Source organism: Nicotiana tomentosiformis, chromosome 6, assembly GCF_000390325.3.
Source record: "Nicotiana tomentosiformis chromosome 6, ASM39032v3, whole genome shotgun sequence".
Classification (NCBI taxonomy): Eukaryota; Viridiplantae; Streptophyta; class Magnoliopsida; order Solanales; family Solanaceae; genus Nicotiana; species Nicotiana tomentosiformis.
The window spans coordinates 79,792,643-79,815,999 of record NC_090817.1 but is presented as its reverse complement, the minus strand read 5'-3'; the positions used below and the strand labels follow the sequence as shown (position 1 = coordinate 79,815,999).

The 23,357-nt window shown below is 37.3% G+C and overlaps 1 protein-coding gene across 3 annotated transcripts; it reads left to right on the top strand.

Moving 5' to 3' along the window:
* The first annotated feature begins 3,160 nt into the window (after positions 1-3,160).
* Positions 3,161-21,791, top strand: LOC104107132 (ABC transporter G family member 31). Of its 3 annotated transcripts, XM_009615860.3 has the most exons (24): positions 3,162-3,718; positions 4,565-4,685; positions 4,786-4,874; positions 5,927-6,011; positions 6,867-7,029; positions 8,073-8,149; positions 8,262-8,406; positions 8,732-9,033; positions 9,100-9,381; positions 9,990-10,306; positions 10,421-10,581; positions 10,654-10,757; positions 10,881-11,037; positions 11,135-11,197; positions 11,270-11,400; positions 11,481-11,813; positions 11,924-12,214; positions 12,297-12,380; positions 12,753-12,886; positions 12,993-13,220; positions 17,766-17,937; positions 18,108-18,195; positions 19,616-19,782; positions 21,146-21,791. In XM_009615860.3, exons 1-24 carry the CDS (start codon positions 3,387-3,389, stop codon positions 21,410-21,412), a joined length of 4,293 nt encoding a protein of 1,430 aa, XP_009614155.1. In that variant the 5' UTR covers positions 3,162-3,386; the 3' UTR covers positions 21,413-21,791. The 3 variants fall into 3 exon arrangements, with proteins under 3 accessions (XP_009614154.1, XP_009614155.1, XP_033514792.1); XM_009615859.4 differs by having other exon boundaries at positions 3,161-3,718; positions 9,990-10,581; XM_033658901.2 differs by lacking the exons at positions 3,162-3,718; positions 4,565-4,685; positions 4,786-4,874 and adding an exon at positions 7,598-7,637.
* The last annotated feature ends 1,566 nt before the right edge of the window (positions 21,792-23,357 follow it).

The window sequence follows — 23,357 nt, the reverse complement described above, 5'->3', positions numbered from 1 at the left end:
TTTAGTGCAGAAGTGCATCATGAGCACGTAAATCAATGCGTACCCAGTAAGTATCTAGCCTAACCCTGGAGAAGTAGTGACGAGGGGTCGACATCGACACTTACTATAGGTTCAGGCAGATAATATAATAATCCATGACATGTATGAAGTGCACAACAATAGTAAAGTAAATCTGTAAATCTCAAAAGTTTCCAATTATTTCCTTTAAAGTACGAATTTCTAAATCTTGTATTCTACCTTAATATCTCAAACAATTTTCAAGTTTCATAATCAAATAAATCTAGAGTACCAGATAAAATGTCAGGCATCAGTAGAGAGGTTAACTCGTGAATATTCGGGTTGCAAGCGATATAACGCACGATTCTACCGAGGTCGTTCGGCCCGATCCGGAATAATATATAAATTATCGAGGGTCGAGCGGCACGAACCATAGATGCATCTATCTACTGTCGAGGCGTTCGGCCCGCTCCACAAGAAAAGGAAGAAAGTTACCGAATTACGAGACACGTGTTTACAACACAGTGCATGAGTACAAAATGGATATAATCTTTATCGTTTCTCAAATAACTCACCCACAACTCAAAGTGTTAAGGCTTGGCCTAGTATACATATAATTATTTCTAAATTAATTTCATTTATAACTTCGATTAATTAATATCAGCAACATGAGTTCAAATAATTCAAATATTACAGGATACGATCCTAAGTCTACTCGGACATAAATATGTTGTAGCTACGTACAGACTCTTGTCACCTCGTGCGTACGTAGCACCCACAACTAGTTGCACATAACAATAAATATCACATAGGGGTAGTTTCTCCCTCACAAGATTAGACGGGAGACTTACCTCACTTCGAAGTTCCAAAACCGGCTCCAAGGCCTCTCTAACACCTCAATCCAAAGCCCATCGATCTAAAACTATTCAAACAATGTGCAAACTAATCAAAAGATACTATAATACCCATAATTAATCAATTTAAATAATTCCCAACTCCGCTCGAAAAGTTCATAAAATCAACCCTCGGGCCCACATGCCCGGATTTCTAAAATTTTTGAAGATAAACTTTACCCATAACACAACGAACTAAAATATATAACTTATTCCAAATTCCATGTCCAATTTCGTGGCCAAATTTCAAAAATATCAAATTCTAGATTTTCTACCAAAAACCCTCCACAATTTCTACTAATTTTCATGTTTAAATCCTTATACAAACCATGTATTTAACTTGTAATAGATGAGAATCACTTACCTTATGTTGCTTGATGAAAATCTCCCCTTCAAGCTCTCCAAAATCGCCCCAACCAAGTGAGAAAATGAGGAAAATGAGCAAAACCCCGATTTTAAAACAATTTGCCTACCGACTTTCCGCATGTGCGGAACACCAGCCGCACCTGCGGAACACCAGCTGCACCTGCGGCTCCGCACTTACGGAATTTCCATCACAGGTGCGGTTCTAACTTAGTCCAGGCACGTCCGCATCTGCGGACCCAAAAGGCGTATTTGCGCTTCCGCTTCTGCGGCCAATGTGCGCTTCTGCGCACACGCTACTGCGAACCATGTCTGCTTCTGCGATCAACAACCCTCTCAGGACTTTCCACTTCTGTGCTCCTTCCTCCGCAGAAGCGACTCCGCTTCTACGGTTGATCCGCCGCAGGTGCGACTTCGCTTCTGCGGTCCACCTGCTCGCTTCTGCGACCCCAACCCCAATCACGCCTGGCCGCTTCTGCGACCCTCTTGGCCGCTTCTGTGGCTCCGCACCTGCGACCAAAACCTCGCAGGTGCGGTTACACCAGATATGCTGCCACCAGCATTTTTATAAGGCCAAATTCAATCCGTTAACCATCCGGAAACCACCCGAGGCCCCCGGGACCTCGACCAAATATACCAACCAATCCTAAAATATCAAACGAACTTAGTCGAGCCTTTAAATCACACCAAAACATCAAAACTACTATCGACGATCAAAACCCTTCTTTAAGCTTTCAAACCTTTAAACTTCGACGAACGCGTCCGAACCATATCAAAACATCCCGGAATGACGCAAAACTTTACGTGCAAGTCATAATACCTGAAGTAAAGCTATTCAAGACCTCAAACCGCCGAACGACGCGCTAGAGTTCAAAACGACCAGTGGGGTCGTTACATAAATAGTGGGAAAGGGCCGGACTCTTTGGGTTTATATGTGTTTAATAATTTTTAAGTGTACAAATTAGCTTTTCGAATTCCTTTCATTAATAATAATAATAATAATAATAATAATAATAATAATAATAATAATAAGTTTATATTCTTTGTTTAGTTTAGTAAAGATAGATTAAAAGAAAATATAAGGTAAGACTAGTTTATTTCTTTAGTTAGAAGATCTGGAGTAATTTCAAGAAATTAAAATATAACGGTTATGACTGACTAGTCTATTTTTTGGATGTGTAGAAATTTGACTTTCCAGTCATTGTATATTTTGAATAACTTGCGTGTAGTTTATAAGTATTTTTTGTCACTATACTATATATTAATATGAGCGAATTAAGTTCAATAATAATATGTGAAATTAACCTGAATATCCTTTTATTCCTTGCCTTTTTTTTTTTTTTATCAGCCTTTAAGCAATTTGATGAGATTGCTTAAATCCTCAGTTTCGGTAATTTATTTATAACCACAAAATTTTCCAAATCCAAGAAAGGAGAATTAACATGCACAAACTAGTGAAGAAGAATGAAATTCACTAGTGGAGACTAGAGAGTTACTAACTTATATTAAAAGTCTGTTTCACCATTCTTCTTCTTTTTTTTATATTGATTCATCAATAATAAATAATAATTAAAAAGTACGTATCAGGAAAACTTGCACGTGTGAATTCTGACTAAAACCCCTTTACATTCCAAAAATATATTTACTAGGTAGTAATATGTAGGTATCGAATTCGAGTAATCTGTTATCAGGCCTCCCAACTTTGTAGAAAATTGTCAAAAAGAAACTGAGAAACGTGACGTGTTTTAATAATGGTGATCGCAAGAAGAGGGCAATGGGTAACTACCCGAACAGACGTCACGCTTCGTTCGCCGCGCGAGGACATCTCTGTAATTTTGATATCCTTCGAAATCCCATAAATGTAGCTTAAAGAGTGACAACGTCCCGCTTTAACAGAAAGGCTCGTAATCACCCGTGCATAGAGAGAAATAAAAGCTGGCGAATAGGGCTACAAAATCGTGTAAAACTTTTCCTGCTTCACACACACACACATTGCTGCTATTGAACATGCATAGCTGTGTAAGAACAAAAGCGTTACGTCTAGATAATCGTAATAGAAACAGGGGAGATCACTCGAATTCTGCATAAAACTACTTCTGTTTGTAACTTGATCATTATTGGATTTGTTTTGTAATGGCGGCGTCGAATGGGAGTGAGTACTTTGAGTTAGATGTGGAGGCACAGGAGAGTTTCGGCCGGCGGTCGAATGCGGAGTCGGTGGCGGAAGACGAACAGGAGCTGATGTGGGCGGCGTTAGAGAAATTGCCGACGCGGAAGCGAACGAATCTCGCTTTGGTGAAGCGGACAGCGGAGGAATCTGACGACAGCGTGGGAGAGAGGACTGACACTGTCGATGTGAGAAAACTTGATCGGAATACTCGCCAGCTTGTCGTCGATAGAGCAATGGCCACTTCCGAACAGGATAACTACAAGTTGCTTTCCGGCGTTAAAGAGCGCCTCGATAGGTATTTTCAACTGATACATCCATTTCTCTCTTTCCTTTCTAGCGACTGATTACTATACGACAACGTACAATCTCTTAATGCGTATATAAGTTATTTCTGCATGAATCTGATACATCCGTTAACTGCATTTTTTATCATATACCTCAATCGAGCTTTACTACAATTTACTTTAGAAATTAAAGTTGAATGTAAAGTATTCTTAAGTTACAATGCTTTTATAATATTATTAGATCACATAAATTAAACAAGAAGCATAAAGATTTCTACAATTTTATACTATGTGCATCTAACTAGAGGAAGATTCATCATCACTCGAAATAAAATATATGTCGAATTTCAAATTTTAATCTATTATTTCAGCATCTAATCAACTATCAAAAAATGCGCACACTATATAACAATCAATATTCATATTAAGAACTGAAGACAAATTTGATTTTAAGCACATGCTACTTTAAATTAAAACTTAAATTAGAATGCACTTGAATTAAATACAGAACAATAAATTGAACTTGTAGAGCCAATAAATTGAGAAAAAATAAAATAAAATTGATAAACAATAAAATTTGAAATCGTTAAGTGGCTGGTTCTTTGTCCGCCTAGTGCCAATATATCTGATGAGAACTGTGGAAAATATTTAGGATAATGTCCCCAAAATAGGCGAAAGGAAAGCCATTATATTGAGTTTTTAGATACTATTATCAACTCGTAGATGGCATAATCTTGAGAAATTAGTTAACGAAACGGTAATGATAGGCTATTATTCTTTCTGCCAACTTTCATAACTTGCAATATTAATATTTATAGCTTATTAATAACGGCTTTAAATTTTCATTCTGGAAAAAGTGTGGGATTGGAGGTTCCTAAAGTTGAAGTTCGATACGAGGACATAACAATCACAGCAAATGTGAATGTTGGCTCCAGAGCTTTGCCTACTTTAATGAATTCTGTCCGCGATGTCTTTGAGGTAAAACATTTAATCCTGCTACTAATTCTCTCTGTTAGTCTTCTACCTTAGACTAACAAAGCTTATGATAGTTTCTCTATGTGTATTTTGTAAATTTCAGAATATATTGACTCGACTGAGGATATTCCGCCCTAAGAAACACTCTCTAACCATTTTGAATAACATCAATGGTGTTGTAAAACCTGGAAGGTAAGCTTTGACTTCTTCTTCTTCTTCTTTTTCTTTATTGGGTTTTTTACTGCTGATAACTGCCTTGTGTTGAAAGAAGCACTGTTGTTATGTTGGTAGCTTTTAATTACTATTAGCAACATTCTTCAAATTCGTTATAACCAACACATGCACTGGAAATCTGGAAGGTTGTTCAGCCTGGATATGATGTGGCTGTAGTGGTGGAGGTAGGATTTTCACCAAAGAAATTCAAAAAATAAAAAAAGGTAAACATGCGAAGAAGCCAACGGGATTTAACATCTAATATATATACAAAAAAAAATGACTTATATACACAATTTAATTTCCGGCGAAAGGGGTTTGGCTACCCCCTTCTGCCCTCCCTCCCCTGGCTCCACCCCTATGTGTCTGGTTGATGAATCGATAGTTTGAGATGCTAGGACAGCAGAACCCACCGTTGATGAGAGGATTACTGTTTGACTAGGCAGTAAGATGTAGTAAGCGGGAGAACAATTCATCTAATATAGGAATACTTGAACTAACTAAAATCTGGTCTCGCACTTCGTCAAGTTCACTGGGAAGCCCAACAAGTTTTGAAACTATAAACATCTTTTGTTGTTGTTCCAACTGTTTCTCATTATTAACAGTGATTGATATCAGCATATTGAGCTCCTCTATAACTTCTTAAACTTGTCCCAAGTAAGTAGACATGTCCATTTCCTGCTTTTTTAATAGTCTTTCGAGAAACCACATCACAAAAGCTAAGAAAATAACATTAGTGTATAACATACGGGCTTTTTCCAAACCAAATAACAAGTTTGGAATGGCCGAAACATGTCCATCAACATAGGATCAATAGAGTACCACAAATAACTATGAGCATCAATCATCCCCACGGTTGTTTCTTCTCACCAATCCCTATAGTTACACTTTACCATGTATTACTTTATACTTGATCAACTGAAAGTGAAAACAGCTTAGTACTAAACATATTTAAATATAGCAATTTAAGTTAGTAATTTGACTATAAGAGAAATTGCATCTTATGAATCTGTTTGTATTGCTCTGGCTAGGATGACATTGCTCCTGGGACCTCCTGGTTCTGGTAAAACTACGTTGCTTTTAGCGCTTTCAGGGAAGCTTGATAATGGCTTAAAGGTCGGTACTAGCCTATCTCTTGTTATGACTTTCAGATTTCATAATCAGTGTATTCCTTAATGGAAGTTGAGTTCTGTTGAAAAGATTCCTTGATGTTATAAGCTCTTTTACTCGTTTATACATCTTACATTCGAGATAGTTACTCTCAATGAGATGTATAAATCATATTCATCTCAGATTATCATCTTTTGAACATTAGTGGCTCCAAAACTGTAGTATAATTTTTAATTGACCTAATAACATACATCACTAAAATACTTTGTAACTTGGGGCTAAAAGGTAGGAGTTTTAGAGGTTTGGCAAAAAGAACAAATAAGAACATGAGGTCCTTATTTTTCCATGCTTTGTTGAAAACTTATAGTATATATGAACTATCACTTATTGGAATGAAAATTTTACATTATGATAATCAGCTTGAAGTTATGATGTAAGTTAAAGCTGAAGCATGGTCCTCTTCATGTAGACTCTCAACTCTTTAATGCTTATTGTTCTTGGCTGCTTAGATCAAACCTTGGGTGCAGATACATTTTTTCTTGCAAAAGATTACAAGGGATTTTACCATGGCAATGTTTTACCCTCCCTTAATTTTGCTGGGGGCTTTGTGTGTGTGTGTTGTGGTTGGGGGGGGGGGGGGGGCAAATAAATCCTGATCATAGATTTAAGTTTTTTGTTAGCTTAATTTGATGGGCATGTCTTCTTTGAGATAATCTGCTTCCTAGACTACCTTTCTAACTTGCACGATTTAATTAAGATAACTTCACTTCGCTTTACTTCTTTAAAGAGCTCGTGCAGACGTTGTGTTCCATTGAATTAAAAAAAGAATACCATATATAATTACGTAACTCTTTGTTTCAGAAAAGAGGGATTATTACGTATAATGGACATAAGCTGGATGAATTTTGCGTGCAAAGAACTTCAGCTTACATAAGCCAGACAGATAATCATATCGCCGAGTTAACTGTAAGAGAAACCTTAGATTATGCCGCGAGATTCCAAGGTGCAAGTCAAGGTTTTGCAGGTTTGTCTAAACATTTCCACTTCATGTACTTGACGAATTCTATTTTGGTTGCTCATGCAGATGTGTGTCACAGCTTTCCTGAAATCTCTCATATTATCTTTGTTAAGAGTATCACTTAGTAAACAAGTTTGTTATGCTGCACAATTAAGCTTGCTGAACCATGTTATATCCTTGTGCTATATATTTCTTTAAATTATCTGGTTTTGTGCTCTCTGCATTTTCATGTACTTCAGCTTGCTTTGAAGAATATAAGTGACCTAAGCAGAATCCATTCGCATAAGAAAAAGATCAAAGCCCCTTACACACCACCACCCCCCCCCCCCCAAAAAAAAGAAGACATTAAATATGTATTTGACTACCCTAGAGCTTGAATAGAAATAACTTAAAGGAAAAAGATCCCAGAAAATTAATTCCTAAACAGAAGTTCAGGAAATATGTAGATCTGAAATAGCCGAATGTGCTAATTTCTAGAGGTCAAGATGTTACTTCTTTATTGTCATTTGACCCATGAGATAAAATAAAAGGATAACAAGATTATTGCAACACAATGTTTGTGATGGTTTTACAGCAACAAGCTAGATCGAAGGAGAATGGAATTGAACATATAGGTACTTTTGGAACTTCTCTTTTTCTTTCTCTTTTTTGGCGTGTTATGAACAATGCCTTTTATCTAGTTCCATAATTTAGCCTAGTGGTGAAATACAGCTACGAGTAGTAACTAAATTCCCTGCCACACTCGGTTTATTCTATTGGCAAAAGGAAGTAGTGTACTTAGATTTAAGAGCATTAAATTTCCAGATAATATCTTTCCTAATCTAATCTAATCCCATCACAAAACTTCTTCACTTGATTACAAAGATATCTATGGTGATTGTTTCCTGAAATTGCAAGAATATTTAGAGCAAAGGTAAATTCTGTTTCTTGTCATGTAATTAGTGATTGATAAATCTCCAAATTTGCCTGCTTATCAGAGCCAATTAAGGTGTTTCTAATATGACATAGCATGTTTCCTTCCCAAACCTGCCCTGTTATTTTCCTTGCAGACTATATGAAAGACATTGATCGTCTAGAGAAGGAAAGGAATATACGTCCAAACTCTGAAATAGACGCGTATATGAAGGTTTGATTTGAGCTTCTCTATATTCCAGGCTAATTCATGTATACGATATGGTTTCTCATGGACTTTTATGTCATTTTCATGTTCATATTTGTTGCAATCAATAACTGTTCAGGCATCTTCTGTTGGTGGTAAGAAGCACAGCGTGTCTACAGACTACGTCTTGAAAGTTCTTGGTCTTGATATATGTTCAGATACAATAGTTGGCAATGACATGATGAGAGGAGTTTCAGGTGGACAAAGGAAGAGAGTTACGACAGGTCTCTCTCTCCCCCCCCCCCCCCCCAACACACAAAAAAAAGAAGATAATTCTGGTTGTAATAGAGCAAATATTGACATCCATAGACTCATTATAATAGTGTTAATTGAGCAGTACAAAGATTACCTATGCATAAATTTTGTTTGTCTATGAGGTGGCATGTCTCCTTATAATAGTTGGGTGCTTGAACTAAGTGAGATAGCTTGAGTTCAGTAAATAGTTTCAGACTTTCTATTTTCTGGACGTATGGAAGGAAAGTAATGTGGCTATATGGAATTTCAGTCCAGATGACAGAACAGTTGCTATTAATGGTTTTCCATACACAGGCGAAATGATTGTCGGGCCCAGGAAAACACTTTTCATGGATGAAATATCTACTGGACTTGATAGCTCTACAACGTACCAAATCGTCAAGTGCATAAGAAATTTTGTTCATTTAATGGAAGGAACAGTGTTAATGGCGCTTCTTCAACCTGCACCTGAGACTTTTGAATTGTTTGATGATCTGGTATTACTCTCTGAAGGATATGTCGTGTACCATGGTCCTCGAGCGGATGTTATTGAATTCTTTGAGTCATTAGGATTTCGACTGCCACCTCGTAAGGGTGTCGCAGATTTTCTTCAAGAGGTACTTTTCATTTGGCTCTCTATAGCCCCGGAGTGCATTTGGTACTTAAAATTAGTTTGTTCGCAGGTTACCTCAAGAAAGGATCAGGCACAATACTGGGCTGATAATTCCAGACCATATGAATTCATTCCTGTTCCTGCAATAGCTGAAGCGTTTAGAAATTCCAGATATGGGCAGGATTTAAAATCCTCCCTTTCTATTCCATATGATAGATCCAAAGGCCATCCTTCAGCTCTATCTGCAACAAAGTTTGCTGTTCCCAGATGGGAGCTGTTTAAAGCTTGTTTCTCGAGAGAGTGGCTTCTAATGACTAGGCATAGTTTTCTTTATATCTTCAGAACATGTCAGGTATGCTTGTAAGCTTACATTCTTTACACAAATGTGCGTCACCTACTTTCATTTCCTGCCTCCAATTTCAAATTATCAAACTAATGTAAGATGATACTTAACTTTAATCCTTCCATAAACTACTCATCATTTACACATCTTAACTACAATTTTCAAGACTCTTAATTTAGTTTTCTGCTCTCCAAGCTGGCCAAACAAGAGCATCCAAATATGACCGAGGGATTTCTCAAGAAACTTCATGATGCATGCTCATCGTGAAGTTCTGAGATTGAAAACGTGATAAGAAAATATCAGAGTACTTGAGCTGGTTGAGAGTTTGAGTCTCCATTATACCTTGTATTCAAGTATGCATGGTCCTTCGGGCCAGTATGACTTCTAAGCAATGATGCACAATTTTATATTCAGTATAGAAGAGTTGGGTATAAATCAAAGCCTCTAAGGAGATGTCATTTGGGATCTAATTCTTCTAATGATTTGGATTAGCGCATCAAGTTGTTTCTTAGACTTCATATCAGACCCTGCATCAATAACTTGTCATTCAACGTCTCTATAGAGTTGTTAGTCTCTTAATTTTGATGTATCACAGGCTTTTCTTACATATTTTGCAGGTTGCTTTTGTTGGATTTGTAACATGCACAATGTTTCTAAAAACGCGGATACACCCCACAGATTTGGTGAATGGCAACTTGTATCTTTCTTGCTTGTTTTTCGCCTTGATTCATATGATGTTCAATGGATTTTCAGAACTGCCTCTCTTAATATTCCGCCTCCCAGTATTCTACAAGCAAAGAGATAATTTGTTTTATCCTGCATGGGCGTGGTCCTTCTGTAGTTGGATTCTGCGTTTACCTTACTCTGTAATTGAAGCTGTTGTATGGTCTTGTGTGGTATACTGGGCTGTTGGTTTCGCACCTGGTGCTGGGAGGTATGTTCGGTTTCTTTCTTTTTCTTTTGGCATGTTCATTATTTTTTGTCATCACACATATAGACAAAGCTACATTTCATTGTTTATCCTACTCATATCCCCTTTATGTTCCAGGTTTTTCTGCTACTTGTTTGCACTATTTGCAGTACACCAGATGGGAATGGGTCTCTTCCGATCAGTAGCTTCTATTGCACGAGATTTAGTTATCTCAAATACAATTGCGTCAGCTGCACTGCTAGTCACATTTTTATTGGGCGGTTTTATCCTGCCAAAAGGTAAGTTTCTACTTTTCTCTAAATATTTATAACAGGAAGTAATTTTTATTGAAAGGGGGTCTATCCTTGCAGGAATGATCAAGCCATGGTGGGTGTGGGCATTTTGGGTTTCACCATTGTCCTACGGACAACGAGCGATTTCAGTTAATGAATTTACTGCCGCACGATGGATGGAGGTGTGCTCTCTATACCTGGGGAAAACTGGATTTGTTATTCATAGACAAAAAAAAAAGGAGGAATGAACTATTATATATTCTAGAAGCTTAACCAGTTGGACCATTTAAATTGAAATTTTGTAGAAGACAACCACCGGAAACATTACTCTTGGGAATGCTGTTCTGCAATCGCATAGCTTACCAACATCCAATAACTGGTATTGGCTGGGAGTAGGTGCTTTATTGCTCTACATTTTGTTTTTCAACATTGTTCTGACTCTAGCCTTGACTTTTCTCAACCGTAAGTGATACTGAACACGTGTATTATATATTTTGAATTGCCAGCATATTATTGCAGTGTTTACTAGACTTTCTTTTTTCTCTCTTTATTCTTTCAGCAATAAGAAAATCTCAGGCAATTGTCCCACCAGAAGCCGTTGGTCTAAAATCAGCTATAGATGGTAAAGTATTCCTCTCTCTCATGGCTGACTGGATGTGTATTTCTTACCCATTTATGATAATATGTTTGGCAGGAAAGAGTAAGATTTCTGAGTCAAATGGAGACCCTGGACAGGAGATGACTAAAAAAAAGGGGATGATACTCCCATTCCAACCACTGACAATGACTTTCCATAATGTCAAATACTTTGTTGACATGCCAAAGGTATTCGTACGGAAGAATTTGTTTACTTGTACATGTTGAATCACATCATATCTAGCAGAAGTTATGTACACTTTTTTCAGGAAATGAGTTCAGAAGGAATACCTGAAAGGAAGCTGCAACTACTGTCAAATGTTAGCGGAGTATTCTCTCCCGGTGTTCTTACTGCATTGGTTGGTTCGAGCGGAGCAGGAAAAACCACATTGATGGATTGCCTAGCTGGAAGAAAGACTGCTGGATATATAGAGGGTGATATTAGGATATCAGGATACCCGAAACAACAACAGACTTTTGCTAGAATTTCAGGATATGTTGAACAAAATGATATACATTCTCCTCAAGTGACAGTTTATGAATCCCTATTGTTTTCTTCTTATCTGCGTCTTCCCAAAGAAGTGAATAAGGAACAAAGAGAGGTAGTTGCAACCACCGTTCAGTTTTCATTTTTATCTTCTGAATTTCAATATATTCTGATTGATCTATTTGGTTAAAATGCTAAAACCCATTTGACTATCTTATTCTGCAGGAGTTTGTCAGAGAGGTAATGGACTTGGTGGAACTTGACTCTCTAAAGAATGCTTTGGTAGGCTTGCCTGGCAGTTCTGGCTTATCAACAGAACAAAGAAAGCGCTTGACAATTGCAGTAGAACTTGTGGCAAATCCTTCCATAATTTTCATGGATGAACCTACATCTGGGCTTGATGCACGAGCAGCAGCCATTGTAATGCGAACTGTTCGTAATACTGTAGACACTGGCAGAACCGTTGTTTGCACGATCCATCAGCCAAGTATTGACATTTTTGAAGCATTTGACGAGGTATGTTACCAAGGCATTTCTGAAATAGATAAGTTACATGAGGTGCGCCAGGCATCTGCTCATGTGATGTTAAATCATGTAGCTTCTTCTTATGAAACGCGGAGGACAAGTGATATACGGGGGAAAGCTTGGGGAGAAGTCGCAAACTATGATTGACTACTTTCAGGTACGTGCCTATGCCTCCATCATTCATTTAGTACAGTTATTCAACTGTGCTAGGAAAACGACTTTCAAGAGATATAAAGTGTCCTGTACAACTTTAAAATTGAGAGAAAGATTCTTCTAACCTTTTCTTGGTGTTACCCTCGTTTTTAATCTTGATTAGTTACTACTGATTTAATTACATAAAAAAAATTCATTGTGGTCTCTGTATATAGATAGTTCATATGTTGATACAGTTAAAATCTGATTGTACTTATAAAAGAAACAATTAGAAATTTAGAATTCAATTATACGACGCAGTTCCTTTATTTTGGTTAATAACTTCTCTAAATCTATTATTATTCATGCTGCACGTGTTTGTGATAATATTTTGTAGAGTATTCCTGGGATACCCCCAATTCCTAGTGGTTATAATCCTGCAACCTGGATGCTTGAGATAAGTACGCCAGCTGCTGAAGAGAGAATAGGAGAAGATTTTGCAGTAATATACAGAAATTCTGAGCAGTTCAGGTGATCTTAATAAATGTCTTCTTCACCTGAAGTGTACTATTTATTGCTCTCTTCCTTTTTCCATTATTTACAATTTTGTAGGACTTATATCTTTCTCTAAAAATAGGGGGGTGGAAGCCTCAATTAAGCATCTGAGCGTCCCACCTGAGAATTCACAACCTCTAAAGTTCACCACCACGTACAGTCAAGGTGCACTTTCTCAGTTTAGGATCTGTCTGTGGAAGCAAAATCTTGTGTACTGGAGAAGTCCGTCTTACAATGCTGTTAGGTTGTTCTTCACAACATTGAGTGCTCTTATTCTCGGTTCTATATTTTGGGATGTTGGTTCGAGAAGGTAACTTTTCTTTTATGAAATATCTTGAGCAAACTATTGGATAATTCTTTCAGTCTATATAAAGCAGACACGGGGTGGGCGCTTTTCATTCTGATGTATTTGTGGAACAACTTTCGCTACATACTATTTTCTGGGGGGATTCTTGAAGAAGGATAAGTGAGAACAAGAGGGTTGCTATTCTTTTTCTTTTTATTAAGGATATAAATATAGAACTTTTATGGACAAAATAGTTGGAGTGCCAGATTGAAAGGAGCAGAACTATGCAAATTAACATAATGAGAGAAAACAAGCAAGTAAACTAGAAGTTAGGACAGATCTTAGCATTCCAACCGTTAAACCATAGGACTCAGTCCATTTAGCAAAGATTGAATACAAGGATTGAATTTGGATATGTCACCACAAGAAAATGCTAAACAAATTATGAGGACATGGAAAAACAAATTCACATATACTTGTACTTTAAGGAAATGTATTTTATGTGTCAATCTAATATTATATAGTGTGCATTGCCTTTTTATACGATGAATTCACGTAGGCACAATTAAGTATTATCATCCCATAATGTCTAATTTCAGTTACATATTCATGTGGCATAAGAATAACTGGATCCTCCTTATCTACTTTCATGTGGCATAAGAATAACTGGATCCTCCTTATCTACTTGTTCTCTTGGAATCATCCTCTTGAAGTGTTTTATAATTTTAATTCGACGTTTCAATCACCTTGACAACCGTAAAAATGCAAGAAGTTCTTGAATTTGAAATTTGAGAAACATTGATGAATTGCGAGGGCCACGTTGTTGTAGTGGATGAAAAATAGAACATTCGATGCTGACATGTAAGTGGTGACTAGAAACTGCTCTTAGTTGTCCGATCCATCATATTTTCTCCATAGCTGGATTTCAGAAAGTGATTGGACCAGGAATAGTGCACCTGAAAGGGCTTCAATAGCCAGCCAGTCACATAAAACATCCAGCCTTCAAGTGAAACTACTTGACTGCAAAACTTGTCATCTTTATAGTTATAGTTGAGAAGTAGTGGTAGCGGTTAACCTTCCAAGTAAGCCTACTTGACTGCAAAACTTTGTGGTCCATAGTTATAGTTGAGAAATAGTAGTAATGGTTAAACAGAAAGTCAACTTAAAATGGCTGCTCAAACTTAATATGCATCTCTTCTCCACTTTGTTGAGAAGATTAGAATTAAGTTTGAAGGAGGTTGGAACCTTTTCTACCATTTCACCCTACAATTATAGAACCCGAGGTGAAAATTCACCCTACAATTATAGGCATATCTCTAGACTGTCCCGGTAGCATAATAAACTTTTTATGTTTCTCTAGTACAGTTTATCCCTATTGAGTGTATAAGATTAATTACCTACACAAACTGCACAAGTTTCTGCCAATCCTAAGGACGAAATAATGCAGTTGTCGCTCTATCACTTTTGAAGTTTTCCTTTTCATTCGCTCTTTTCTTTACGGTGAAAAGGGTAACTATAATTTAAGCCCTAATCGGTTCTTCGAAGAAATACCTACACAATGCAACAGCAACAATAACAATAACAAACCCAAAAGTAATTCCACAAAGTGAGTCCGGGGAGGGTAGAGTGTACGCAAACCGTACCCCTACTTTGCGAAGGTAGAGAGGATGTTTCTGATAGATCCCGACTCAAGGAAAAATGAAAAAGAGTAGAAACAATCAGCAGTAACAATAGCAAGGAAGTGTGATAAGGTGATAGAATAATCGAAGTGAAGGAAACAACGTATAGTAAAAGAAATTTGCGGATAAGAAGATACGAAAATACGAGGCTATTACTAGTGCTACCGGCATGAAAGGAGGCATGCATGCCTATCTACTAACCTTCTACCATAATTTCAAACCTCCACACCCTCCTATCAAGAGTCATGTTCTCAATAAGCTGAAGTTGCCCCATGTCGTGCCTAATTATCTCTCCCCAATACTTCTTGAGCCTACCCCTACCTCTCCTTAGCCCCACCATGGTAAACCTCTCACATCTTCTCATTGGGGCATCTCTGCACCTCCTCATTACATACCCATACCACCTCAGTCTTGCTTCCCGCATCTTGTCCTCCACGGGGGTCACTCCCAGCTTGTCTCGAATATCTTCATTCCTAATCTTATCACTTCTGGTATGCGCACACATCCATCTCAGCATCCTCATTTCTGCTACTTTCTTCTTCTGAACATGAGTGTTTTTGACAAGCCAACACCCCACCCCATACAACATAGTCGGTCTAACCACCACTTTATAAAACTTTACCTTTAAGTCTAGGTGGCACTTTCTTATCACATAAAACCCTCCATTTCATCCACCCGCTCCAATTCGATGTGTGATATTCTCATCAATTTCTCCATTACCTTGGATTATAGATCTGAGGTACTTGAAACTCCCTTGGGGATGACTTGCGAATCCAGCTTCACTTCCACGCGCGCATCATGAGTCACGTCATTGAACTTGCATTCCAAGTACTCTGTTTTAGTCCTACTCAACTTAAAACTTTTTGATTCCAAGGTCTGTCTCCAAATCTCCAGCCTCGCATTAACACCGCCTCGCGTCTCATCAATTAGTACTATGTCTTCCTCAAATAACATGCACTATGGCACCTCCCTTGGATGTGCCGCGTCAGAACATCCATCGCTAGAGCAAATAAAACGGGTTAAGCGTGAATCCCTAATGCAATCCCATCACGACTGGGAAGTGTTTTGAGTCTCCTCCCACCGTGCTAACCCGGGTCTTAACGCCATCATACATATCCTAGATCACCTTAATATAAGCTAAAGGCACACCTCTAACCTCCAAACATCTCCAAAGAATCTCCCTCGGGACTTTGTGAGGGACTTTGTCATAAGCTTTCTCTAGGTCAATGAACATTATATGCAAGTCCCTTTTCCCTTTCTCTATACTGCTCCATCATTCTCCTAATAAGGTGAATGGCTTCAGTAGTCGATCGCCCCGGCATGAATCCGAACTGATTCTCGAAAATAGACACATTTCTCCTTACCCTAACTTCCACCATCATCTCCCAAACTTTCATGTTGTGACTTAGCAACTAGATGCCCTTATAGTTGTTGCAATTTTAGATATTCCCATTATTCTTTTACATCGAAACTATCGTACTCCACCTCCATCCTCCGGGTATCTTCTTCGTCTTAAAATAACATTAAACAACTTAGTAAGCCATTCCAAACCTGCTATGTCCGCGTTCTTCCAAAATTCCATAGTGATCTCGTCTGGCCCGATTTCTCTACCCCTGCTCATCTTGTGCATAGCCCTCACAACCTCTTCATCCTTAATACGCCTGCAAACTCAAAATCTCGACGACTCTCGGAGTGCTCCAAGTCCCAGCACAATGTCCCTATCCCCTCTTCGTTCAAGAGTCTATGAAAGTACAACTGCCATCTTCGTCTAATAAGTGCATCATTCACCAAATGCATTGCCATCCTCGGCTTTGATGCACTTCAATTGGTCTAGGTCACGGGCCTTACTCTCCCTCACCTTGGCTAGCCTGTACAACTTCTTGTCCCCGCCTTTGGCCCCGAGTTCTTCATACAAACGTCCAAACGATGCACTCTTAACCTCCGTAACGGCTAACTTCGCCTCCTTCATAGTCTTCTTATACTCTTCCTTGTTTGTATTCCTCTCCTCCTCGTCTTTTCTCTCCACTAGCTTCAAATACGCCGCCTTCTTGGCTTCTGCTTTTCCTTGGACTTGTCCATTCCACCACCAGCCTCCTTTGTATTCATTACGGTAACCCTTCAAGACCTCTAAGACCTCTCTAGCGGCTTTCCGAATGCAATTCGCTATCGAGATCCACATATTACTCGCATCGCCACTACTCCTCCAGGCCCTCATTGCCTGCAACTTCTCCCCCAACTGTAGGGATATATCCTTAGTCAAGGCTCCCCACTTGATCTTTGGTTGGCCATACGCCGCCCTCTTATTCCTCCTCCTCTTAATATGTAAGTCCATAACCAAGAGTCTATGATGGGTCACAATGTTCTCGCTCGGAATAACCTTGCATTCCGAGCAGACCTCTATCACCCCTTTTAATCTGGGTCTTGGCCACGTACTTTGGCAGGTGACCCAATGCTCCTCCCTCTTTCGAATACACAAGTTAGCTATAACCAAATACATACACAAATGCGCTCCTAAAAAAATGTTTAAGTGGTGCGATAAAGGCACTATGGTTTAAATTATTTTGTACTAGATGCATCATTCAGTTAAGGTGGGTTGTGGAACTGAGGTGATAAAAACTTACATTTTGAGTAGGTGAATCTGAATGAATAAGCTATATTAGTTTCACTTGTCATCTTTATATGTTTCTTCCCTATATTGCTTTGTTATGGATTGCTCTTTTGAATACTATGTGTAAGTTGGAAATGCCGTTTTAGCCAATAGGTTTTTCAGTTTCCAGATTTGGAATAATGGCAATTGATCTCAGTAATATTTGATCCTTTATTGGTATCAATTTACTGGACGACTTCTTAAACCATTAACTGGTGGTACCCATGAAAAACGATTCCACAGGGACTCAACTCAAAATTTGTTCGTTGTTATGGGCGCACTTTATTCTTCATGCTTGTTCCTGGGAGTCAATAATGCTTCTTCTGTACAGCCGGTAGTTGCTATTGAGAGAACAGTTTTCTACAGGGAGAAAGCTGCTGGAATGTACTCTCCCCTACCATATGCAGTAGCTCAGGTTAGCACACAATTCACATCAAGTGCATCTTAATTGCTTCGAGTTGCAACAAATATAGTATGTTAGTATTTTCTGGACTACTCAATAAGACACCACATTGAATTGTTTGTAGAAAAAGATGGTGTGATTGATTACTAATATCAATAAACTTCTTCTCTTTTGGCAAACAGGGGTTAGTCGAGATTCCATACATCCTCATCCAGACATTACTATATGGAGTCATTACATATTTCATGATCAACTTTGAAAGGACACCTGGTATGAACTAAGAATTGTTATTTTTCATGATCAACTCCATTTTGTCTTTGCTCTTACCTATACCTAGTTCTTCTAGGAATGGGCTGAGCGGCCGTTTTGGTTGGTTTATCTGTAAACCATTCTGCTGAATAACAACCCCCAAGGATTTCATCTGCTTTTCTATGAAAGTGTATCTGTGTAACATGAATATCAAAGACCATTGTTGCATATATCATTTTCTGATGTTTTACAGGAATTCTTACCATACATTGATATTCTTCTTTATGTAAAGCAGTCGTTGGATCACAATGTTGCTTTGCGTTATTTAAAGAAATGTGATTCTTGAAAAATCATGCCTAAATATTTGAGTTTCCAAAGTAGTATGAAAAAGTGTGATCTCCCATATCCAAGGAATGGGAATGCTTACCATACATTCATATTCTTCTTTATGTAAAGCAGTAGTTGGATCACAATGTTGCTTTCCACTTTTCAAAGAAATGCAATAACAACAACAACAAACTCAGTAGTTTCCCACAAGTGGGGTCTGGGGTCAGATGTACGCAACCTTACCCCTACCCCTAGAAGGGAAGAGAAACCGTTTTCGATAGACTCTCGGCTAGAGAACGATTGGAAAAGAAAAGGTAATTGCAACAAGTAGGAATAACAACAAGATGAAATAAAATCGAATCCAAGAATGCAGTCAAACTCTAGGTAGTAATAGTCATCTATGAATAAAAGATATCATACTAACACTAATGCTAGCGAACTGAGTAAGACAAAGCGAACCGCTCGACTACCTACGAACCTTCCACCCTAATCTTTGACCTCCACACCCTCCTGTCTAGGGCCATGTCCTAGTCAGCTAACTAGTGCCTGTTAGCTTGCCTTGTGTCAGACATCATCTGTTTGTTTTGCAGTCTGCAGCTTATTATGTTTGTCTATTTTGATTCCTGGATTTTTTTCTTCAGTAGTTACTGCAGTTTATGTTGGAAATTTATTAAAATAAATCCATGAACATGCATTAGTTCTTTTTGCATTGAGGTAAGCAATTTAGGTTTGGATTTTACTCAGGGAACAGACATTCTGCTTGTCTCTTTTCTCTCTCTTCTTTAGAAATCTAGGGAACAAAATTTGACTTGTTAACCAAGAAATAAAGATGCATATGCAACAAAATAGCCATTGAAGTATCAACCCTTTTTATGGTGATCAATGAAAAATATAATGAGATGTACGTCTTTCCTTTGACATTTCGACCATTAACTTCAATTCATGTAGTTAATATATATTTCTCTGATGTTACTCATTTTGAATTTCGATATGTTAATTTCATTAATCCATGGCCTTCATGGGAACTGCACTAATAGCAATTTAAGTTAAATTCCTTGCTGTTTGTACTTGGTGGTCAGATAATCTAACTCGTGTTTTTGTTGGTATGTTGCAGCCAAATTTTTCCTATATCTACTGTTCATGTTTCTGACATTCAGCTATTTCACCTTTTACGGCATGATGGCTGTTGGTCTTACGCCAACTCAACATTTGGCTGCTGTCATTTCATCTGCATTCTATTCGCTGTGGAACCTCATGTCTGGCTTTCTTGTTCCAGCACCCGTGAGTACTCTTTTCCTCAACACACACTCATCAGAAATTACAGCAGTTGTGTGCTTAAGAAAATTACCCTTCCTACTTCTTTTGTCTGCTTATAGTATTTAATTCGAGAGCCAAAAGTGTGTGTTTGGATATATACATATACACACATGCAGGAAAAAGAGTTTTGGGATGATGAAGCAACAACAACAACAACAACAACCCAGTATAATCCCACTAGTGGAGTTTGGGGAGGGTAGTGTGTACAGACCTTACCCCTACCATGAGGTAGAGAGGCTGTTTCCAATAGAAACTCTGCATCCTTCCCTACAAGAATTCCCCACCTTGCCTCTTAGGGTGACTCGAACTCACAACCTATTGGTTGGAAGTGGAGATTGCTTACCATCAGAGCAACCCCTCTTGGATGATGAAGCACCACATTAGATTTCAAATGGTTCTGTATAGGCAATTCATTCTAAACAGTCTATTTTAATCAAACTTGTTTATATGGTTAGTTAACTCGTATTTTACAATTCCTGTCCTAAAATCATCAATTATGTTAAAGTGCAGGTGATTTTGATTGTAAAATATAAGCAACAATTTCTTTTTAGAATTGTTGTAAAAGAAGGGAAATAGAAAAATTCAGCGGAGCTGTAAAAATTATACTAACAATTATCAAAGGAGGAAGAATTTGGAACCATAGTTTGTTTGTCCACTGTGGTTCCTTTGCTTACTGAATACAGTAACTCTGCAACTGTGTAGTTTGTACTAGAGATTTTTTCCACTCTTTTCTTTCTTTTTCTTTTTTTTCCTGTGAGGAGTTAATTGGCAGGAAGAGATTGTATCTTAATGTGGCATCAAGTGACCTTTCTATTGGAAATCTAGTGCAATATGGAAGTGAGAAAGTTAAGCTTTAATTGAATTTGGAAGGAGTCATCAACGTGTTTGCTGATGCTTTGACTACTGTTCTCTGCAGCATGCGTTGCATACTTTTGCTAAAAAGCCTATGTTTTTTATTTAGCATTGCAGTGTTGTCAATTGTACTGTGGCTTATTGCAGAGGCGGATGCAACATTTTGTTCTACGGGTTCAACTAAACATAGTAACCACTAAAATTTCAACAAATGAGATCATAATAATTAAAGTACAATGAATCAATGCTAAAATCTTAATAGTTAAACTCATTAAGTTTAAATCCTAAATCTGTCTCTGGCTTATTACTTAAGAATTTCTGCATGTTTGTCAAATTATGCAAGTCTTTATGGAGTGTAAATTGCAACCTTTGTTAAAGCCAAACTCATGGTTTCCTCCGGCGCTACAAGTGTTTGGATCTTTTTATGACAATTAGTCCTTTTGAATTTTGTTGTTTCTCTATCTTATGCATGCAGAGTATCCCTGGATGGTGGATATGGTTCTACTACATCAGCCCAGTGGCATGGACGTTACGAGGCATCATTAGCTCTCAACTTGGAGATGTAGAAGAACGAATTACAGGACCTGGGTTTGAAGGCACTGTCAAAGAGTATCTGGAGGTCAGTCTAGGTTTTGAACCTGGGTGGATTGCGTGGTCAGCTGTCATACTTGTTGGATTTAGCTTGCTCTTCTTCTCTGTCTTTGCAATATCAGTCAAAGTTCTCAACTTCCAAAAAAGATGATCAGAAATCGAGATCCTTATAATTTCTTGTTGGTATCTGTGAATTGCTGATCTTGAAAGGCCCAATGAAGCAACTAAAAGCTTCATTTTATATCAATATGGATTGAATCAGATAGGAGGTTGCTTTGTAGAATTTCTTTGATCAGACCCCGGGCTACAAAACTTTTGCAAATATTTGCCTTGTTACAAGATATTTCTTAGACAGGATTAAACATACGGGATGTTGCAATTGTGAAATGAGAATTCTTTTCATCGTCTCTCAAATTTCTGTAAGGGATAGGATACCCCCTTTGCCTTCACCTTTTCTTGAGAGGGATGTTTCTTGATACATTAATTTCACTCAACAAATAGCACTAATCTGACTTGCATTTTTGTTGCCAGTATCTTTCCTTTCTATTTGCCAGAAGTTACTATTCCCTTACATATGAGCCACAAGTTTTTTAAAAAAATTTCTTTTACTAATGGGTTCTGCTCATTTATTTGGATCATTGTTACCCATCGCTTTATAATGTATTGTACTTCATTGTATCGTATCGTTTTATGAATACGGCGTTTGGATAGATTGTATGATTTGCCGTTGTTAAATAATATTTTGTTGTTTGGTTTGATTGTATCGTATTGTACTGTAACTGATAAATTTATTAAAATACTCTCAATTATTTTAAATATTAAGTTTATCAAGAATTACGCCTAAAAATAATTTAAGAAAATTCACTTCTACTAATTTATCACCAATTATGTCTTATATATAGATTACACAGTTAAATTCATGCAAATTCTAATAAAATTAGTATAACAAGTTAATAATATTAAAAATAATAATAAGTACACTCCATTTATAAGTAGATCATAATAATAATAAAATAAAAAATAAAATGTTAAGTACACTCTATTCAGAATTTAGATCATATGTAATACAGTCAAACCTCTTTATAACAACCTCGTTTGTTCCGAATATTTTTGGATGTTGTAGAGAAGTGTTGTTATAGAGAACATATATTATAACATAATATGAAAATTGGTTCCGGAAAAAACTTGGCTTTTATAGTGAAGTGTTGTTATACAGGGATACTGTTATAGAGAGGTCTGACTGTATTTCCCAACATGACATATAATCCATAACTTAAAGTGCATAACATAATAGTTTTCCAACAAAGTGACGTATAATCCATAACAAAATATTCATATTCCATGAAATCCTAGCAATTATACCATAACTAATGTTACTCTAACTCAATTGCAGGTGAAAACAAGAGCAAAAACCTAAAAAATAAGCTTAACTATCATTAAAAAAAGAACAATGATAAAGAAACAAGGAGTTAGGAAGATAAATAATAACATTTTATACACTTGAAAACAATCACACTTGAAAACAACTAATATTATGCAGCTAATTGGAGACTAAAGTAATTAGAATTAGAGTTAAAATCAAATTAGGAGAAAAAACGGAAAAAAGAAGGCAAAATCTATACTTTTTTACTTTGATGTTGGAGTTGGCAGAAAAAAAGGCAAGGAAGACAAAGTGGGTTATAAGTTAGAGATTTGAAGTTAAAATGCAAAAAAGGTAAAGGGTAAAATAGAATTATGGAGTAATAAGTTAAGGCATAGTTGGAAAGAAAAATAAGAAACAATCCCACCACACTAAATTGATTGTTTCAAAAAATGGGACTTTTCATTGTTCCGGAACAATGAATTTAATAATACAATACAACAAATTTTAACTAAACAATCAAAACAAACATTGTTTTGGGATAACAATACAATACGATACAATGGGTAACAACCATCCAAACAAGTTGTTAGAACGATGCCTCATTTTTTTTTTCTTTGGGAATACGGTCGAAACTGATTTCGGCCTCCATACGACTGATCGAGACAGGAACATAATGGACCGAAGAAAGTTTTTATAATATCGAGATGGGATCCGAAGAAGGCACAAACGAGCT